This window comes from Drosophila miranda, chromosome XR (assembly GCF_003369915.1).
Source record: "Drosophila miranda strain MSH22 chromosome XR, D.miranda_PacBio2.1, whole genome shotgun sequence".
Lineage (NCBI taxonomy): Eukaryota > Metazoa > Arthropoda > Insecta > Diptera > Drosophilidae > Drosophila > Drosophila miranda.
The window spans coordinates 37,614,134-37,632,499 of NC_046674.1; the positions used below are offsets into that span (position 1 = coordinate 37,614,134).

Below are 18,366 nucleotides of genomic sequence, written 5' to 3' on the forward strand. Positions count from 1 at the left end.
ATGAAGAGCTTAATTACGCACGAACTTGCGCTCCAAGTTTTCCAAGCGCCGTTTTGCTTGCAAATAGGAATCTCCCAAGGACTCTAAACTTCGCTTCATAGGCAAGCGGACAGAGTATTCCCCTGAGGGTAAGCGAGTGTGATGGTTGACGAAGTGTTCCTCGCAGTGAAGTTCCTTCTTTGTTGCCCTAGCGATTGTCTCAAAGATGTGCTCCACTTCCCAAAATTGACAAACCAAGTCATCGAGCCGAGTGCTGTGATTGGTGTCATCCGAAGATTGGGTGGCGATAAACGACGAGGAGTTGGGAGCCAAGTGCCCGGCACCAGATAGAGTCCATCCGAGATATGTCTTCTGTAGCAAAGGTAATCCAGGCGCCAGCTGAATTTTTCCCACGCACAGCAACTCAAAGAAAAGTCCGGCTCCGATGAGCAGATCAATCCGATGAGGCTTATGGAACGAAGGGTCAGCAAGCTGGATATTCAAAGGTATAGGCCAATTAGCAGTGCTAATTGAGACGCGAGGTTGACGGTCCGTAATCTTCTGGGGAACGACGGCAGTGATGCTAGTGGTGAAATCTGAAATCCGCGATTTCAGAACGAGATCCACCGAGATACCTTAAGTTGAGAGGCTAGCATCTCCTATGCCAGAGACTGTAGTAAGCAGCTTGGTTTTTCGCAGTTGAAGCTGACGAGTAGTTACGACATGCAATTGCGAGCCCGAGTCCAACAATGCGCGACATGGCATGAAAGTTCCAGCACTGTTTTTGACGAGAACGACGACGGTGGCTAATATAACAGGCTCAGACGGACGCTGGGATATATGAGCTTGCGTCAAGGAGGGCGACAATGCTGCCATGGCGGTATGATTTGGCTGCGGCTCGTTTGAAGAAACAGTACGGAAGGGCTCTGTTGGACGAAGAAAGTGCAGAAGAGTGTGGTGCTTCAATTGGCAAGTACGGCAGGGACCTGATTTACAATCTTTCAAGTGATGACTCTTTCGTAGGCAATTGACGCATAACAAGAGCCTCTTTGCTTTCTTGTGACGATCATTCGGCGATAGAGTTTTGAACCATTGACAATTGGCAATCAATTGGTTCGTGCCCTCACAAAACACACAGGAAACAGGAGCGCAAGATGCTACAAACGATTTTCGATGATGCGTACTCACGGTTTTTCCTGACTTGCCAACCTGACCATCTGCCCTTGCATGGAGTGGTGAATGCCTTCAAGGGTACTAGGTCTTTGTTCCAGAAAGATAAGTTCTCCCAGGATGGAATATCGCCATTCGACGACGCTGCTTCCCATTTAACTTGAGTCTGCCTGTCCAAATTCTTCCAGAGTGCGTGGACGATGATGCAATCAGCTATTTCCTCCTTAGTTGCCAGCGCTTCCAACGCGCGAAGATGTGAGGTGGCGGCGTCCGTAAATGCCCGCAGCGAAACAACAGATGAGTTCCCACGCGACAGCCCAAATATTTCTCTAATGTGTGCCTGTAGAATGAGACGTTTATTAGCAAATCGGTTTTTGAGAATATCTAATGCGGTATTGTAATTAGCCTCGCTCATCTCCAACGAACTAATGGTGTCCAACGCCGCTCCGCTCAAACAAGACCGCAAATGCTGTAACTTCTCGATAGAAGTCAGCTCAGCTTCACTATCAATCACAGCTGTGAACATGGAATAGAAGCTTGTCCACTCTGAAGAGGCTCCGCTGAACTTGGGCAGTTGCAGCTGTGGCAAGCGCGATCGATTGGCCATGTACATAATGGATTGGGATTCACTTGGGTTCATTTGAAACGTGGAACAATGCGTGGGCGGCGAACGATTGCCTAACTCACGCTGTAGAATGGTCCTCAATGATAGGATGGACGAGTCAAATTTTCCTGGTATTTCACTGGACATAGATTCAAAATCCACTTCCTCCAAACTGGTGTGTGCCACAATAAAATTGGATTTCAGCTCCGTCAATGATTCCAACAACACTCGCAGATCATATTCATCCCTTTGGCGCAGCTTTTCACGATCCATCTCTGTGCGTATTGACTCTAGCCTGTCGAAAATGGCTCTAGCCTTCCGCCTCATAATGGAAATCCGCGATGCAGGGAATTGGGTGTTGGCTGCGTTCGCACTAACCCTTTCACTAGATGGAGCATCGCCAACTGTCACTGTATCACCGTCATTGCCCATAGCCAACGATCCACTCCTTCTATTATTTTTCCTTTTGCCCATGGTTTTGGCTATTTATTGTTGACGCGGAGTGTGTGAGTCGATCACAGTTGAATAAAGATGATGCAACGCGAGAGTTCAAAGGAGATCAAAATGTTTTGCGATCACTTTCGCGGCACTGTTTATTTGGGTATGTCCAAAATGTAGGCGCCGGCAAAGCAACGAAGCGACGACCGAAAAAGAACCAACAGTTATGCACAAGAGAGCGACCGAGATGTTTCGCACTGTTTTAAGCTCGAATTCGAGGGAGAGATATGCGCAGCCAGCCACGAGAGCTGGCTGAAGCAAACGACGAAAGAGGAGGCGAAGAAAACTAACGGACCACGCTTGGAACTCTATGCAGCCGGTCTTGACAGTGCGCTGCGCAGCAACGAAACAGACGGCGAAAGAGAAGCGAAAACGAAAAGCGGGTCGCTAGAACTGCCACGGTCGGCCACAACGATCTTTGGTTCGCTACTTTTCGACAAATGTTACGTCAAACTTTCGAATTTGATTTAACGAACTACTTGAAACACTACTAATACACGACAAGTCCACGGCGATCACGTCGGGGTCACCAAAATGTTGGAAGCTGCCGAGCTTTTTCGGCAACTCTGACTCCACATTTACAAATTAAAAATTGCTCCGTTGTTAAGGTTACAATTGGGCGTTTATTGTTTGTTTGCCTGCCTTCAATGTCCTGGTGACCCGGCACCCATCTAGGCCTAATACAAAATTGCTGAGCCATTTCGCGAAAAGATTTGCGGCAGTTTGCAACGGTGGCCGAGTTCGATGAAATCGCACTTAGCGTCAACTACTTAAGGCAGTTTAGAGCTTTTCTGATTACTGTGACTTCCGCCTGGAAGACGCTGATCTGATCTGGGAGCTTGATAGAGTACTTTATATTCAGCTTTTCGGAGTTGATTCCTCCTCCGACCTCGTTATTCAGCTTCGATCCATCTGTGAAGATGTTTATGACCCCATCTGGGTCTGGTGGTCCCTCACGCTACCCGTGTCTGTGAGAGATAAATGTTTAGAAAGGGGTATCTATGGAACAAAGTAGCGATTTTGTAGGGACAATATTGTTCGGAGAGCTCAACTGATGCACAGGGCAGCAGTTCGCTGAATTTTGCCCAGTTGTTTTGATTGGGTTCAGTTGGGTCCAAAGAGTGTTTTTTTTTAAATTTTTTTATTTATTAAATTAACGAATTATCTGTTAATAATGGTACTTAATTACAAAAGGCGGAAAAAAGAGAAGTTAAAAGTTAGCTAAATTTAAGTGATTATAAATATTGCTTGCAATTAGTTTAAGAGACAGTTCAGGGGATAGGGTATGGCAGAGGGAGTTATAATTATGGCATAAAACCCTAAAAGGTTCATGTTCGGCATAAGTAGACCTACATATGGGTAAACGGATAGGCCTAAAACTACGGGTAGGTCTAGATGGGACAGCCAAGTCAATCTGACCCAAGAGAGTTTGGGAGTCAACAATCCCGAGAAGGAGCTTGTGCACGAACATTACGCCATTGCATATTCTGCGACGGTGCAACGACGGCAGGTCAATAAGATTTAGCCTAGACCGGTAGGGTGGCAAGATTCTACCTGAGTTCTAGTTAAAGTTACGAAGGGCAAAAATTAAAAATTGCTTTTGCACGGATTCAATAACAACCTGCTGCTCTTTATACTCCACACACAAGAACAATACTCCAATAAAGGACGTACTAACGAGATGTACAATTGTTTCGTAACGTACGGGTCGTCAAACTCCTTGGACCAACGCTTGATGAACGCTAAAACACCCTTAGCTTTATTTACAGTTGCAGCTATATGGCTGTTAAAACATCTTATGATCAAAAAGGACTCCGAGGTCATTTGAACTCGAAATTCGCTCGAGAACATGATTTCCTAGAACATATGAGACAAAATGTGGAGCGCGACGGTAATATGTCATAAGTTTGCATTTGGAAAGGTTCAGAAAAAGAAGATTAGTTGAACACCACAATAGTAGTTCACTTAGATCCAGTTGAAGGCGTGTGTGCAAATAGCAATCAGAGTAAGACTGACAGATTTTAACATCATCAGAATACATTAGTGTAGTAGAGTATGTTTTAAGGTAATTCTCCGAAAAGGTAATTGCAACACCCTCTTCCAGGTCACACAGACTCTTCTGTGTTCCATAGAAGAGGAGACAGGAAATCACCTTGCGGGGTGCCTTTGTTAACATACCGTGACTGTGTGGAAGGCATCGATGATGACACCGCCCTGCTCGTGAGCAGTTGATTGATGAGCATCAGTAAACGACGGTCCACTCCCAAGGCCCGTCCTCAGTTCTTGTCCGACTAGTCTCTCCAAAGTTTTGAGAAGAAGCGACGATAGACTGATTGGCCTAAAGACTTTTGAGGTTGAGTGTTAGGCTTTATCCGCTTTTTTTTTTGTTGGACGTTGACATGCAATGACTGCATCTTTCAAGAGGCGATGCAATTACTGCACCGTCAAGTGGCCCGTGTGACACCAGCAGAAGGCTGTTACGCGAGCATGCAGGAAAGATAGCTGTTAGACTAATATTTGAGGAAAATTAGCACTAAAGTTTCTAAGAGAACTAGGAACTAATCCGCGCATAAGACCCTAAACGGTTCATGCAAGGAATAATAATAATAATAGTAAGTCTAATAGGAATCGTGAAGTTTATGCGGCTGAATAGATCAGGGCTGTCTATGTCACCCCTGATCAAGTTGTGCATAAAAATCACACCAAGCATTTTTCTACTTTTAACTAAGGATGGGAGGTTTACTAATAGCAGTCTACTAGAGTAAGATGGGAGTCTCACACCTTCATCCCAGTTAAGGCCCCGCAGAGCAGAGAGTAAAAAGTTTTTCTGTACTGATTCTCTACGGTCCTGATACTGCGGGCACCATACACAGGACCATACACAGCACCATACAAATTCCTTTGACCACCACACCTCTTTATAAGCCTAAGCTCGCTTATGGCCTTATTTACCATGGTAGAAATGTGTTCGGAAAACTTTAACTTGGGGTCTAACATAACACCCAGATCATCTACCAGGGTAATTCTTTCAAGAGAACCACCAAATAGGGTATAGGGAGCCAACAAGAGGCTAGAACGATGAAATGTCATAACTTTGCATTTCGAGGCATTAAGGTGTAACCAGCTTGCACACCATGACTGAAAGTTATTGAGATCGGATTGCAAGCGAGAATGAAATGAAATGTCCTTATACTGGACACAAAGTTTAACATCATCCGCATACATAAGTACTCAAGTGTACCGAAGGCAAGTCATTAATAAAGAGTGTGAAGAGTAAGGGGCCTAGATGCCTGCCCTGTGGCAGAAACCTTTACTGGTAAAGAGAGGGAGTTTTTGAAGAGGACTCTTTGAGACCTGGAACAAAGATAAAATTTGGCAGACCAATTGGTGTCAAATTGAGTTGGGGAGATGCTTATCTTAAACGAGGGTATCTCCCTGGCATAAGAGAAGTTGAATTTCTCCACCTTTAATCCCACGGCTTTTATTTTGCTTTGAATAAAAGCAATTACATCATTAGATATGAGGTCAGGGGCCAGCCGTGAAACAAAAACTTGTCGTTTTGGTGGGACTCCTACCAGTGGTTTAGTCACCACAGGCCTAGTACCTGTGGTGGCAATATCCGAAAGTCCGGAACGTCTATTTACTGGTGGGATCGGGATAGACGGGACAACTAGCGACTAACGCGTCTGACCTACGAAAGAGAACGACAAGAATTTGCTTTGGGAATCAAAATTTTGTTTGCGTTAAGCTATGAGAGTATAATTTTCCTACTACCAGTATATTCCAGAAATTGTATTGCAACCAGTTGATCGTCTTCGGTCTTTTGAAGTTTGGCCGGAATGATTTGGCGATTTTAACGATTTCAAACTGTTAACTGCCCAGCTAATATTCCGGTTTTGGGGATGTGGGCCATCGAAACATTCAAAAAAATATTTTTTTGTAATTAAAAAAAAAAACCTGGAACATTTGGATTGGATTTTGTTGACTAATATTATCGACCATTCTGAAAGTTTTTTGAAAGTCTTTTAGATCCTTTTCGGTATTGAATTGATTTTGTTAAAAAATATAACAAATATTCCATTATTGAAATATTAAATATATATTGTAAAAATTAAATTTAAGCAAGTCTGCAATCCCAAAATGTAATTATCAAACATTTTAACATTTTCTTTCGATCACCACCTGTGCTTTTACTGGCAGAAACATCCACATGTAATTTTTGAAGCGCGTACGAAAGCAAACAAGGGATGCGCAAATTCAGGTAATTTAGACTCATGGCGATTGTCTCGTCGCACCAAGCACTTGTCAGTAGGAGTTGCGGATGTGGTGGACGAGATACTTCAGAACCACGCAATTCGCAGCAAGCGGGATGTGCGAGAGGCCACCAAATACATTGAAACAGCAATTATCGTGGACAAGGCTATGTTTGATAAACGCAACGGGAGCACGCGCGCCGAGGTGATTCACGACGCAATACAGGTTGCCAATATAGCTGATCTGGTAAGTATTAACAGTATTAACCGAATGTCTGAAACTATTTATTTGAATTTAAAATTGCAAGTACTTCCGTACCCTGAATACTCGTGTGTCGGTGGTTTATATTGAAACATGGGGAAAAAACCAAGCCATCATCGATGGAAGTAAGGACATTGGCAAGGCAATATCTAACTTTAACGATTACACGTCAAGAAATCTGTTTCAAATTGAGCGAGATACTACTCAGTTGCTTACGTAAGAGTTTCCTGTCTTCCCTGTGCACTCTTACAGGGGACTGTACTATGCTCTTATATTATTTTATTTCCGTCTTTTAGTGGTGAAACATTTTCCGGCGGAGAGGCTGGGATGGCCGTTCCTGAAACTGTCTGTACACCTCGGGCTGTAGGCATCAGCGTCGATGTTAACGTCTATGAGCCACACCTCCTCGCAGGTACCATGGCTCACATGATTGGCCATAACATCGGAATGGGGCACGACGATGGACGTAAGAAGTGTCTTTTTCCATTATATAAAAATTATAAAGAAAGATCTGTTACTTGGCTTTAGGTGAGGAATGTTTTTGTCGCGACTGGCATGGTTGCATAATGGCACAGTCGATCGTCGGGCAGGAGAATGTCCAACCGTATAAATTTTCTGAATGCAGTAAGAAAGACTACATTGACGCATTGCGTACGGGACACGGACTGTGTTTGCTCAACAAGCCTAATGAGGTGAGCGATGAGCGGAAATCCAACTGATAAGTTGTGATTGGGAGTTTCTTAAACCGTTGCTAGACCAGAATTTTATTAACGCAGCTTTTTTCAAAATTTGCACTCAATAGATCGAATTGCGTCGAAACTGCGGTAATAAAGTAGTCGAGGAAGATGAGGAGTGTGATTGTGGTACCTTTGAAGAATGTGCCCTGGATCCCTGCTGCGACGGAATAACATGCAAGCTAAAATCTGAGGCGCAATGCGCTAGCGGCGCATGCTGTGACCAATGCCGCGTATGTACTATTTCCTGCCAGCATAATAATCATTATAATTGTATTACATGTTTGCAGTTACGTCCTAAGGATTACATTTGCCGGGACTCAAACAATGAATGTGATCTTCCAGAATACTGTGATGGCGAAGTCGGTCAATGTCCTTCTGACGTCTACAAGAAAAATGGGTCTCCATGTGGCCTCAGCAAGTCAGGCGTCTCTGGTGCGTAGATCTTAGCATTATTATTTTTAGAATCATTAAACATGCTCTAATTCGAAACCCATGTATTTATGTTCCAGGCTACTGTTTCCAGGGCTACTGTCCTACACTAAGCCTGCAATGTGAAGCAATTTGGGGATATGGGGGATCCGCAGCAGATCGGCAATGCTATGAACAATTTAATTCTAAGGGCTCAATTAATGGCCATTGTGGGCGTGATGTGAATGAGCATTATATTAAGTGCGATCCAGAGTAAGTTATCAATTATCGCTAACAGAGCGAATCTATCACCTATATTTGCATAGCAATACGATTCGTAATGTTTGGGGCACTATTGCCTCTGCACTAATATATCCGGTAACTAGTTTCTATATATTAATTTATTGATTCGTGAACCGAATTCAATTCCTTAACTGCTTAATCTAATTTACTCTATCTTTTTCTTTTTGTATAAAAACCAAACGGTTGCGTTAATCTGCTTTGGACTTTAGAACGTCTCGGCCAATTTAGATATCTTTTTCCTTTTTAACCAGGGATATTGGGAAAGGTTTAAAAAAACAAAACAAAGACAAAAGAAACCGCAAAAATAAATAGGCATATTTAAGAATAAAGAAGGCAGATGATTGAGTTGTTATTACAAATCGACTTGAATACTAAATGAAGCCGACCGACGATAACGAAGTGGGAGTTGCCCTTAACACATTCAAATATCGCCTCGACAACGAAACAAGAAATAGCGTGTGTGATGTATGTAGTGTTTTATTCTATAGGAAGTTAAATACATTTTCTTAGTTCGAGATCTCCCACTCTCTTTGGGGGACTGACTCACCAATCGGCGAGACTTGACCTTGGCGCTTCTCACTATGACCGCACATCAACAAATGCATATTTCCCTGAAAAATACTAAATAGAATAATATCGATTTCGCGAGCGTGTCGTTACATTTTAATTGCCTGACTATCGAGCGTTAAACTAATCCGTTCCACGACATCCCGACCCCCGTGAAGCAGATCCATTCACCACACCCAGAACAGCTAACTTAGAGAAGGCACGCATCATCACCTTGGCTCGATCGTCATTGGCCACGCGCATAACCGCTCGTCGTGGTACTCCGTCCACTCCAGGGAACACTTCTATCGTGATGCCTTTCTTCCATTCTCTGGGTGGAACAGCTTAATCACATATGTAGACCAGATCTCCGCGAAGCATAGGCTCGTAGGTGGGTACTCATGTACCCGTCGTTTCCTGAACCGGTCCCTCATCATCCGGCAATACGACACTGCTTCCCTGTCTCGCACTTTTCTGGTGGCTGACAGTTAGCTATTGGAAGGTTCGACGCCTTTCGACGTTCCCCGGACAGTTAAAGATTCGTTGGACTCCTTTGGACGACAGTTCGCCCTGGATCTTCTCTGCCTTTTTTTATATGGACGTAGCCGAACCAAACGCGTACATGCAGGAAAGATAGTTGTAAGACTAATATTCGAGGAAAATTAGCACTACACTTACTAAGAAACTAAACATGCATTCAAAATACATTTACGAATACCACTACAACTACTAATTAATAGAAAGGTGAGTGAGGATAATAAAAGGATGAGAATTAGTGGTGGATATAAAATGGTAGAGGGAATTATAATCCGAGCATAAGACTCTCAACGGTTCATTCAAGGAATAATTCGATCTACAAAGTGGAAGGAACAACGGTATAAAATTTCTAGTGAGTTTAATAGGAATTGTGGAGTTTATGCGGCCCAACAGATTAGGGCTGTATATGTGACCCCTGATCAAGTTATGCACAAAAATCACACCAAGCTTCTGGTGTCCTGGTGTACATTGTACTGAGGGCACCATACACAAGAGTCGTATTTTAAAATCGGACGAACAAACGAGGTATAGAGAGTCTTTGTTATAAAGGGATCGTCAAATTCCTTTGACCACTTCTTTATAAACCCAAGCACGCCCATGGCCTTATTTACTATGGTTGAATTGTGCTCAGAAAACTTTAGCTTGGGGTCTAATATTCTCTCAAGAGAATCACCACATAGGGTATATGGAGCCAACAGAGGGCTAGAACGATGAAATGTCATAGCTTTGAATTTCGAGGCATTAAGGTGTAACAAGTTAGCACAACACCCTGACTAAAAGTTATTGAGATCAGATTGCAAGAGAGAATGAAATGAAATTTCCTTATACTGGACACAGAGTTTAACATCATCCGCATACATGAGTACTCGAGAGAATGTTAATACCGAAAGCAAGTCATTAATAAATAGTGTAAAAAGTAAGGAGAAACCTTACTGGTGAAGAGAGGGAGTTTTTGAAGAGGACTCTTTCAGCCCTGGAACAAAGATACCCTTAAAGGTCATGTTTATGCGCTAGAAGGGGATGGTTTACAGAGTCGAATGCTTTACTAAAGATAAACGATTTCTTCCAGATCGGGGGGAAGCAAGAAGAATCCATGGACAATCGGGGCAAAAACGGAATTGCCTGATCATTATTTGCCGACGTATTACGAAATGATAACGAGGATGGGTTTGCGGACGTTCTTACGAAGCTGTAAAACTGTTTAGTGCCCTGAGAAAAACGTATCGAGATAAGTAGTTCTTATAGCATTGAGCATTAAGAACTGAAAAGTTTGACCGAGCTATTACATAGCGAGTGTGAGAAGTAGGACAACTTACTTAAGTAAACCAAGGGGGCTTTCCAGATCTAATCGGACAAGAAAGCGGGCCACAAGATCCAAAAAATATGCCAAAATTTAGCAGAACAAATGGCGTCGAATTGAGTTGGAGCATATAGCTTCCTTTAAGAAAAGCGTCTATCTTAAAAAAAGCTATCTCCCTGGCATAAGAGAAGTTAAACTTCTCCACCTTTAAGCCGACGGCTTTTATTTAGCTTTGTATAAAAGTAGTTACATCACTAGATGTGAGGCGAGGGGCAAGCCATGAGACAAAAACTTTAGTCTTTGGTTGGACCTCCACTAGTGGTTTAGGCACCACAGGCCTGGTACATGTGATGTTCCGCGACGTCTATTAACTGGTGGGATCGGAATGGACATAATAGCTTGTGAGTTTTTGGACTCGACGGACATGTGATCCAGTGTTCAAAAAGAATTCCTTATCTTTGCTTTCCGCGGACTAAATTGGGAGCCTTCAAGACATCGTCCTTCTTATGAGAGTATGCTGCGTCTCATTAACAGCCATTCTCTTAAAAGCCGTAGGATTTGCCATGGAATTCTCTTTCTCCACAAACTTTTATCTGGTGCGATCGAATCCAATCCCGTCGCACCCGACTAGGCATTATCTTTCTCCTCATCTTCAACTCGTATCTTTCTAACACTCTGACCATTAATCTTCCCGTAATTTAGTAATTTTAATAATTACATTTTTTGCTTTCTTCAATCTTGAATTGTTGTGTCAGAGAATTGCTATAGCCTGCTTGTAGAGTAATTTATGTTCTAAACTTCTATTATACAGTTTAACTGACATTGCCAAGGACCTTAACGTACCACTTCTTGCTGATGGTATCAACAATCAAGCGAAGAACCATATATGTAAGTTCATAAGCCACCCTAATGTACTGACGAGGCGTCTTGCGAAAACAAGATACCGGCGTAAGCTGGCCAGAATACACCCAGTCGACCTTCCCAACAGGATGATCTAAGAAATCTACCCTAGAAATCTGCTCCAAAGTAACAGAAATTAGCAAATTGTACTATTATTTTATAATCAAATACAAAGCCTTTACTAAAAGAAGTTTAACTGACCATGGTTCAACTCTAATTAACCAATAAAGGTAATATACATAAAAACAAACTTAACAAGAAATGACTACTATCTACTACTAGACGTACCAAGCAAGCAAAAGCAAAAATTTCTGTACCTGTTGCACCGCATGATCACAGTAAAATAACCACATAAAAGCAATGATGAATTGCAATGCACAAATTGCCAGGAATATGTGCACACCAAAACTTAATATACGCTACGATCAGTCTACATAGCTTGTAGAAACTGCCACGACTTAGTTGTTTACAAAGAAAACCCCAAGAACACATAGCAAACTATAGAGGCTGTCCAGTCTACAAGGAGTTGAAAAATCTAGTCCGATGATTAATCCGATGTTCTTGTTTACTTAATTTGTCGTATATTCCACCTTCTTCGGATATTTTAATTTATGAGCAGCACTTGCTGCTTGAAACGCTTTAACCGCTGTTTCATCCTCGCTATCAGATAAAGATCATATTATAGTTCTTTTACTTGTGCACTGATGTCACAAAAGGCACAAACATTGCTTACAATGCTTTTGGAACATTTTTTGATTCTTGTGTCCCGCTTTCTTGTCCGACTAGATCTGGAAAGCCCCCTTGGTTTACCAAAGAGTAATCCAGTCTAACAAACTTAAAATCAGGACTTTATACAAATTTGTAATAAGTTGGTCCTACTTCTCTTTCTCGCTATATAACAGCTCGGTCAAACTTTTCAGCTCTTAATTCTCAATGCAATAAAAGTACCTATCTCGATGCAGGATAGGTTTTTCTCAGGACCAGTAAACAGTAAGCGTAGAACGTCCACACACCTATCCTCGCTTTCATTTCTCGATACGTCGGCAAATAATGATCAGGCAATACAATAAAATTACCACTGCTAGCTATATAAAGAGATGCATTTTTTCAATAAAATTCAGTATCAGAAACAGTACCACAACTGCCTGTCACTTATTTCCCATCGCAATCATCAGAGGTTGTTGCTGTTTCTTCAGATCCTCATTTGCGACTCGATCTGGACATCAGATTGAAGAAGTCAACAGGAAATCTTCAATAAAATTAGGCACAAGGCCATACACTTACGGAAGCATCTCCTACCAATAAGTATCACTGTGGCAAATCTGGTATATTCAGGTTATCAGCCAACAGAAAAACAGCTACAGAACTCGATTACCATCGAGGCAATAAATTTTTGTTGTTCGTCCGTTCCATAGATGGGAAACAGCACAAATTATTATTACTTTTCTGAACGAAAACGGTTTCGATTCAGAGCGTATCCAACTGCAAAGCAAATAAAACACTCTCAACGGGTCAAAAAGTAATAAGTACAAACAGATAGAATGGATACACAAAAGGAGGAAGAAGCTGCCGCTACAATGGCCATTGATGTGCAGCAAGATATTGGCGAGGAAATATCGAGGTGCATTCGGAACTTTAAAAGAGATCCCCAAGAAAGAAAGCAAATGGCCTCTTACTTTCAAGCCAAAATATCGGCACTCGAAAATGCGTGGAATCTTTTTAACAAAAACGACTCAAAACTTCGCGATACAGACAAAACGGATGAATATGTACATTTTCGTGAAGACTTACGTACAACATGTAAGAAATACATTACAATTTTTTCCGAATGCATTGACATGCTATCGCAGACATCTAGCGTTCGTGGGGAACGTCAAATCGTCCCTAAAGAAATCATGACGAACCTCCAGTAGGTCCTAAAGAACGCTTTCAGAAGTCCCCGAAGGCTTACAGCAAATTGCCTTCACTATGTCGCCGACAAAAGGCCATAGTAGAGTCCGTAGAACGCAATCTGAAAAAACTTTCAGAGGCGGAAGGACGCACATCAAGTGATTTGATAAAATCACTATGGACTCTAGCACAAGAAGTCCACTTCACCATTCATGAGGAATACGAAGACCGAGTAGAAGGAGGATTTGACATGGAAGCCTACCAAACACTGGAAAGTAAGGTACAAGGAGCATTGGCAAAATCAGACACCATCCGTGCATCTTCCACGCATCAGCATTCCGAAGTTTGATGGGGATCTATTTAAATGGACCCAGTTCTAACTAACACGCCTATGGTGAACAAGATGTGGAATCTTAAAACCACCGTTACCGGCGAGGCAGAAAGATTGATCCGACATATCGATCTAAAGGAAGAAAATTATGAAGCCGCTTGGGAATTACTAGTTGACGCATACAACAAAACCAGATATGTTTCAAATACGGTACTGAACCGTTTCCTCAATCGTCAAACAATTAATGACGACCCCAAGTCATTAAAAGAGTTGTACATAACAACCATAGAATCCCTTGCATCACTAAAGGGATTGGGCATCAATATATCTACATGGGGTCCAATATTGATTGCCATTATCAGAAACAAACTGGATGTTACAAATAAAACCTTGTATGAGCAATCATTGGAAAGCTCAAAAGACATTCATTCGCTGGACACGATGCTTCAGTTCTTAGAGCAAAGAATTCGAGTTTTAAGAACCAGTAGGAAACCACCAGCATCAAGGAGAGAGCCAAAAGGCACGACATGTGCATCAGAAAACACAGGGAGAGCACGAGCACCTTTATGCAAGAAGGCAAGCCATTGGCTCTACGGATGCGAAGAATTTCGCTCCAAATCTCCTTAGGAACGACTAAATTGGGTACAAAAACAAAAAATGTGCGTTAATTGTTTTAGAACGAATCACAAAACAAACGCATGTCCAGGTTGAAATTGCTTCAAGTGCGACAAGAAGCGCAACACGATCTGGAAACAGCATCGGGCGCAGCTACCAAATCAAGAGCACCGACGCGTCGGTTGGTTTTTTTGTTTTTGTTTATATATATTTGAGTTAAGCGTTGAATCCGTACATTGCATGTATCGTATCTTAACAACACAGGTAAATAATATTGAGGAGACCAAACCTATTGATTAATGTAAGGGGACTTATAAAAAATATAATATTATAACATTAGGAGGGAAACTTAGAGTTGGCCTATAGTTTTGGCAAAAACCAATGTCTTCAACCGCATCAAAGGCCTGGCTGGTAGTACACTTTTAGCGAGCATACTTTTGTGTCTAATCAGCTTGTCACTGTATCTGCTGGTGTGCCTTCCAATCTGCTCCTCCTTTGTATGCAGACTTAGATCCCGATGTAGGGTGGAGCCTCGCACGTACCAGGGACAGTTCTGCAGGACCTGTATCCGTTTATAGTTCGATTTTGCAGCAATACCCCAAATCTGCATACCGTAGAGCCAGATCGGGGCTACACAGTGTACTTAAACTGCTCTTTTGGCTCTCAGTGACATGGTGCTTCTTCTGTTAATCAGCCACCGCAGTTGCTGCATTCTTTGCCAACATTTAAGAGCCGTTGCTTTCAAGAGTGGACCAAAAGTGAGACGCCTATCAAGGGTGATTCCGAGATACTTTACTTGCTCCGGTTGGTCCAAAGTTACGCCTTTAAATTTTATGGGTGGGGTGTGGTCTATGAGCGCTTTCAGGGTTCAGGGTTTCAGGGATTGACTTTTAAATTCCATGTCTTGCACCAAGCTGCCACGGAGTGGAGGTACTCCTGGAGTCCATCTGCTGCCTCAAGGCGGCATTTGGAGCTGTATAGCAGTGCTATATCGTCCGCGTAAGTAGCAAGAAGAGCCTTACTGGGAACCTCCATATGATGCTCTCTTGGGGAGGGTAGATCTGCAGTATAAAAAGAGTAGAGCAGCGGGCCAAGGACGCTGCCCTGTGGAACTCCAACTCTCATTTGGCGAGGGGTTGAATAGGTGTTCCTGATCCTGACCATAAACTGCCGTCCTTCCAAGTATGATCGTAGGACTCCGTAGTATGGTGCTGGGAAGAGTTTTTTAATTTTGCTCAGTAGGCCGATATACCAAACTCAATCGAATGCATATTAATGAAGACTGCATTGCAGTATTCTAAATCATGATAGGCCTGTAGGATGTGCCTTGCCAATCTGTGGACTTGCTCCACTGTGCCGTGTCCCTACCGAAAGCCAAACTGGTGATCCGGCAAGATACGGCATTCCTTGATAATACCACCAAGACGATTGGCAAGAAGCCTCTCCCACAACTTAGATAAGGAAGAAAATAGACTTATTGGCCGATACGACTCCGGGTCATCGTCCAGTTTTCCAGGTTTATGGATCATTAGTATTGCTGCTATCTTCCACTGCTTAGGGAAAAACTGCACCCTTAACATGCCGTTAAAAATGACCACTATGTAGAGTATCGCCCGAGTGGGCAATGCCTGCAGTGTAGAATTGCAAACTCTATCCATGCCAGGAGCCTTCTTCCTCGGTAGGGACTTGATGACTTCAACAATTTTCTAAACCCTGGTTGGTTTAACGGGTAAGGCCATTTGTAGAGGTGCTTGCAGACTGTCTTGGGTCTCTCTGTACTGTGCCTCCGTGGCGAATTGGTAATGGGTGAACCTGTTCTCTAAATGATGTGCAAACGAATTGGCCTGATCTTCGTTTCTGTTCCGTTCTTCTTTGGCCTCTCTTGTAAGAACTATTCCATAGGCGGCGCTAGTCGTTGGATGCGAAGGCGTTGCGGCAGCTGCAGCCGTGTTTATACTCTCTGTGATGTTATCTACAGCCATCTCGATTTCTTCCTCAGAGTTTAGCGTGACGTTCAGTTGACTCGACCTATCAAAATGTTGCCTAAAGGCGAGCAGATCAGTGTGCCTGGTGACTAGACGATGGCTTGGATTTTCTATAATGGCATCTGTCTCAATGTTGATGACTAGGGCCAGGAGGTTGGAGTCCAGATCCCAGCTCTGACTTATTGTTGCTCGAGAATCCGGAATTCCATGATGCACTGCGAAGTCTATGCAGGACGGCGTGTGATTGAGTACATATGGGTACCTGGATGGTGATCCAGTTGCAAGGATCGTAGCGCCAGTGGCAGATATGGCTTCCGCTAGCTCTCGCCCCTAGGGGAATGTCTCCCCACAGCCAATGTCGGGCATTCCAGTCACCACCAACCAAATACCTTTGCCCGCAAGCACGGAGTTCATCGATGAAATGTCTTTCCTCAATCCTGACTCTGAGTGGGCAGTAAATAGCGCTGAACTCCACATCGCCCAGTCCTGTAGCTACTTTAACTGCTGACATTTCCATGCTGCGTGTCTCAATGACCCTTTGTGGAAAATGGCAAAGCGAGGTCCTCACTAAGACCGGCACTCCCCCAACGCTATTATTATTCCGCGATGGCTTGAAGGCTGGATAGAAGGCGTAGCTATGTTTTTTTACAGCTACCCCTCTTTTGATTCTGATCTCAGTCAGAAGAAGAATGTCAATGCTGTTGCATTCCAGATAAGAACCTTTAGTGGATGCATTGTGAGTCTGAAACGTTGTTCTGGGACTGAAGGTTAGATACAGTACAATGCTTAATCGTGTTGGACAATTCAAAAACTATTTTTTCAAGTTTTTCAAGGTGTTGATTGGCTTGACTGTTATGCTGCTGTTGCTGTAGCCACATGAGAAACTGCTGCTGTTGGAGCTGTTATTGCCATTGCTGAAACTGTGCCTGCTGATGTTGCAGCATTGCCTGAGCTTCATATGAATTATGTTGCTGATTATTCAATTCTTGGACGTTGACATGCAATGACTGCATCTTTCAAGAGGCGATGCAGTTACTGCACCGTCAAGTGCCCCGTGTGAAACCAGCAGAAGGCTGTTACGCGCGGATCCCAGGCAAAACGCAGCCCTCCTCCCGCCCAACCGACCGAGGGGCGCTGCCTCATGACGCACGGTGTGTAGTCGAACCGAACGCGAACATGCAAGAAAGATAGCTATTAGACTAACATTCGAGGAAAATTAGCACTAAACTTACTAAGAAACTAAGCATGCAATCAAAATACAAATACCACTACAATTAATAATTACTAGAAATGTGTGTAAGGATTAGTAATTTAATAAGAGGAAGAGAATTAGTGGTGGATATAATATGGTAGAGGGAATTATAATCCGAGCATAAGACCCTAAACGGTTCATGCAAGGAATAATTCGATCTACAAAGTGGAAGGAACAACGGTATAAAATTTCTAGTCAGTCTAATAGGAATCGTGAAGTTTATGCGGCTCAACAGATCAGGGCTGTCTATGTCACCCCTGATCAAGTTGTGCATAAATATCACACCAAGCATTTTTCTACGGTTAACTAAGGATGGGAGGTTTACTAATAGTAGTCTACTAGAGTAAGATGGGAGCAAAGAGCAAAAAGTTTTTCTGTACTGATTCTATACGGTCCTGGTGTACTTTGTACTGAGGGAACCATACACAGGAGCCGTATTCTAAGATCGGACGAACAAGCGAGGTATAGAGAGTCTTTGTTATAAAGGGATCGTCAAATTCCTTTGACCACTTCTTTATAAACCCAAGCACGCCCATGGCCTTATTTACCATGGTAGAAATATGTTCGGAAAACTTTAACTTGGGGTCTAACATAACACCCAGATCATCCACCAGGGTAATTCTCTCAAGAGAACCACCAAATAGGGTATAGGGAGCCAACAAAGGGCTAGAACGATGAAATGTCATAACTTTGCATTTCGAGGCATTAAGGTGTAACAAGTTTGCACAACACCATGACTAAAAGTCATTGAGATCGGATTGCAAGCGAGAATGAAATGAAATGTCCTTGTACTGGA

General features: G+C 42.9%; 1 protein-coding gene across 25 annotated transcripts in view; it reads left to right on the plus strand.

Annotated features, from left to right (window-relative positions):
• LOC108160402 (disintegrin and metalloproteinase domain-containing protein 11) overlaps positions 1-18,366 on the plus strand; it is a 551,474-nt gene that overhangs the window by 342,088 nt on the left and 191,020 nt on the right. For all 25 annotated transcript variants that reach the window (XR_004471659.1, XM_033387853.1, XM_033387852.1 and 22 more), the window contains 7 exons: positions 6,452-6,751; positions 6,813-6,982; positions 7,063-7,232; positions 7,295-7,458; positions 7,569-7,733; positions 7,791-7,935; positions 8,013-8,184. Coding sequence is in view for 24 of the 25 variants with exons in the window: in XM_033387853.1 (XP_033243744.1) it covers positions 6,452-6,751; positions 6,813-6,982; positions 7,063-7,232; positions 7,295-7,458; positions 7,569-7,733; positions 7,791-7,935; positions 8,013-8,184 (1,286 nt within the window). In the remaining variant the exon portion in view is untranslated. The remainder of the gene's footprint in view (positions 1-6,451; positions 6,752-6,812; positions 6,983-7,062; positions 7,233-7,294; positions 7,459-7,568; positions 7,734-7,790; positions 7,936-8,012; positions 8,185-18,366) is intronic.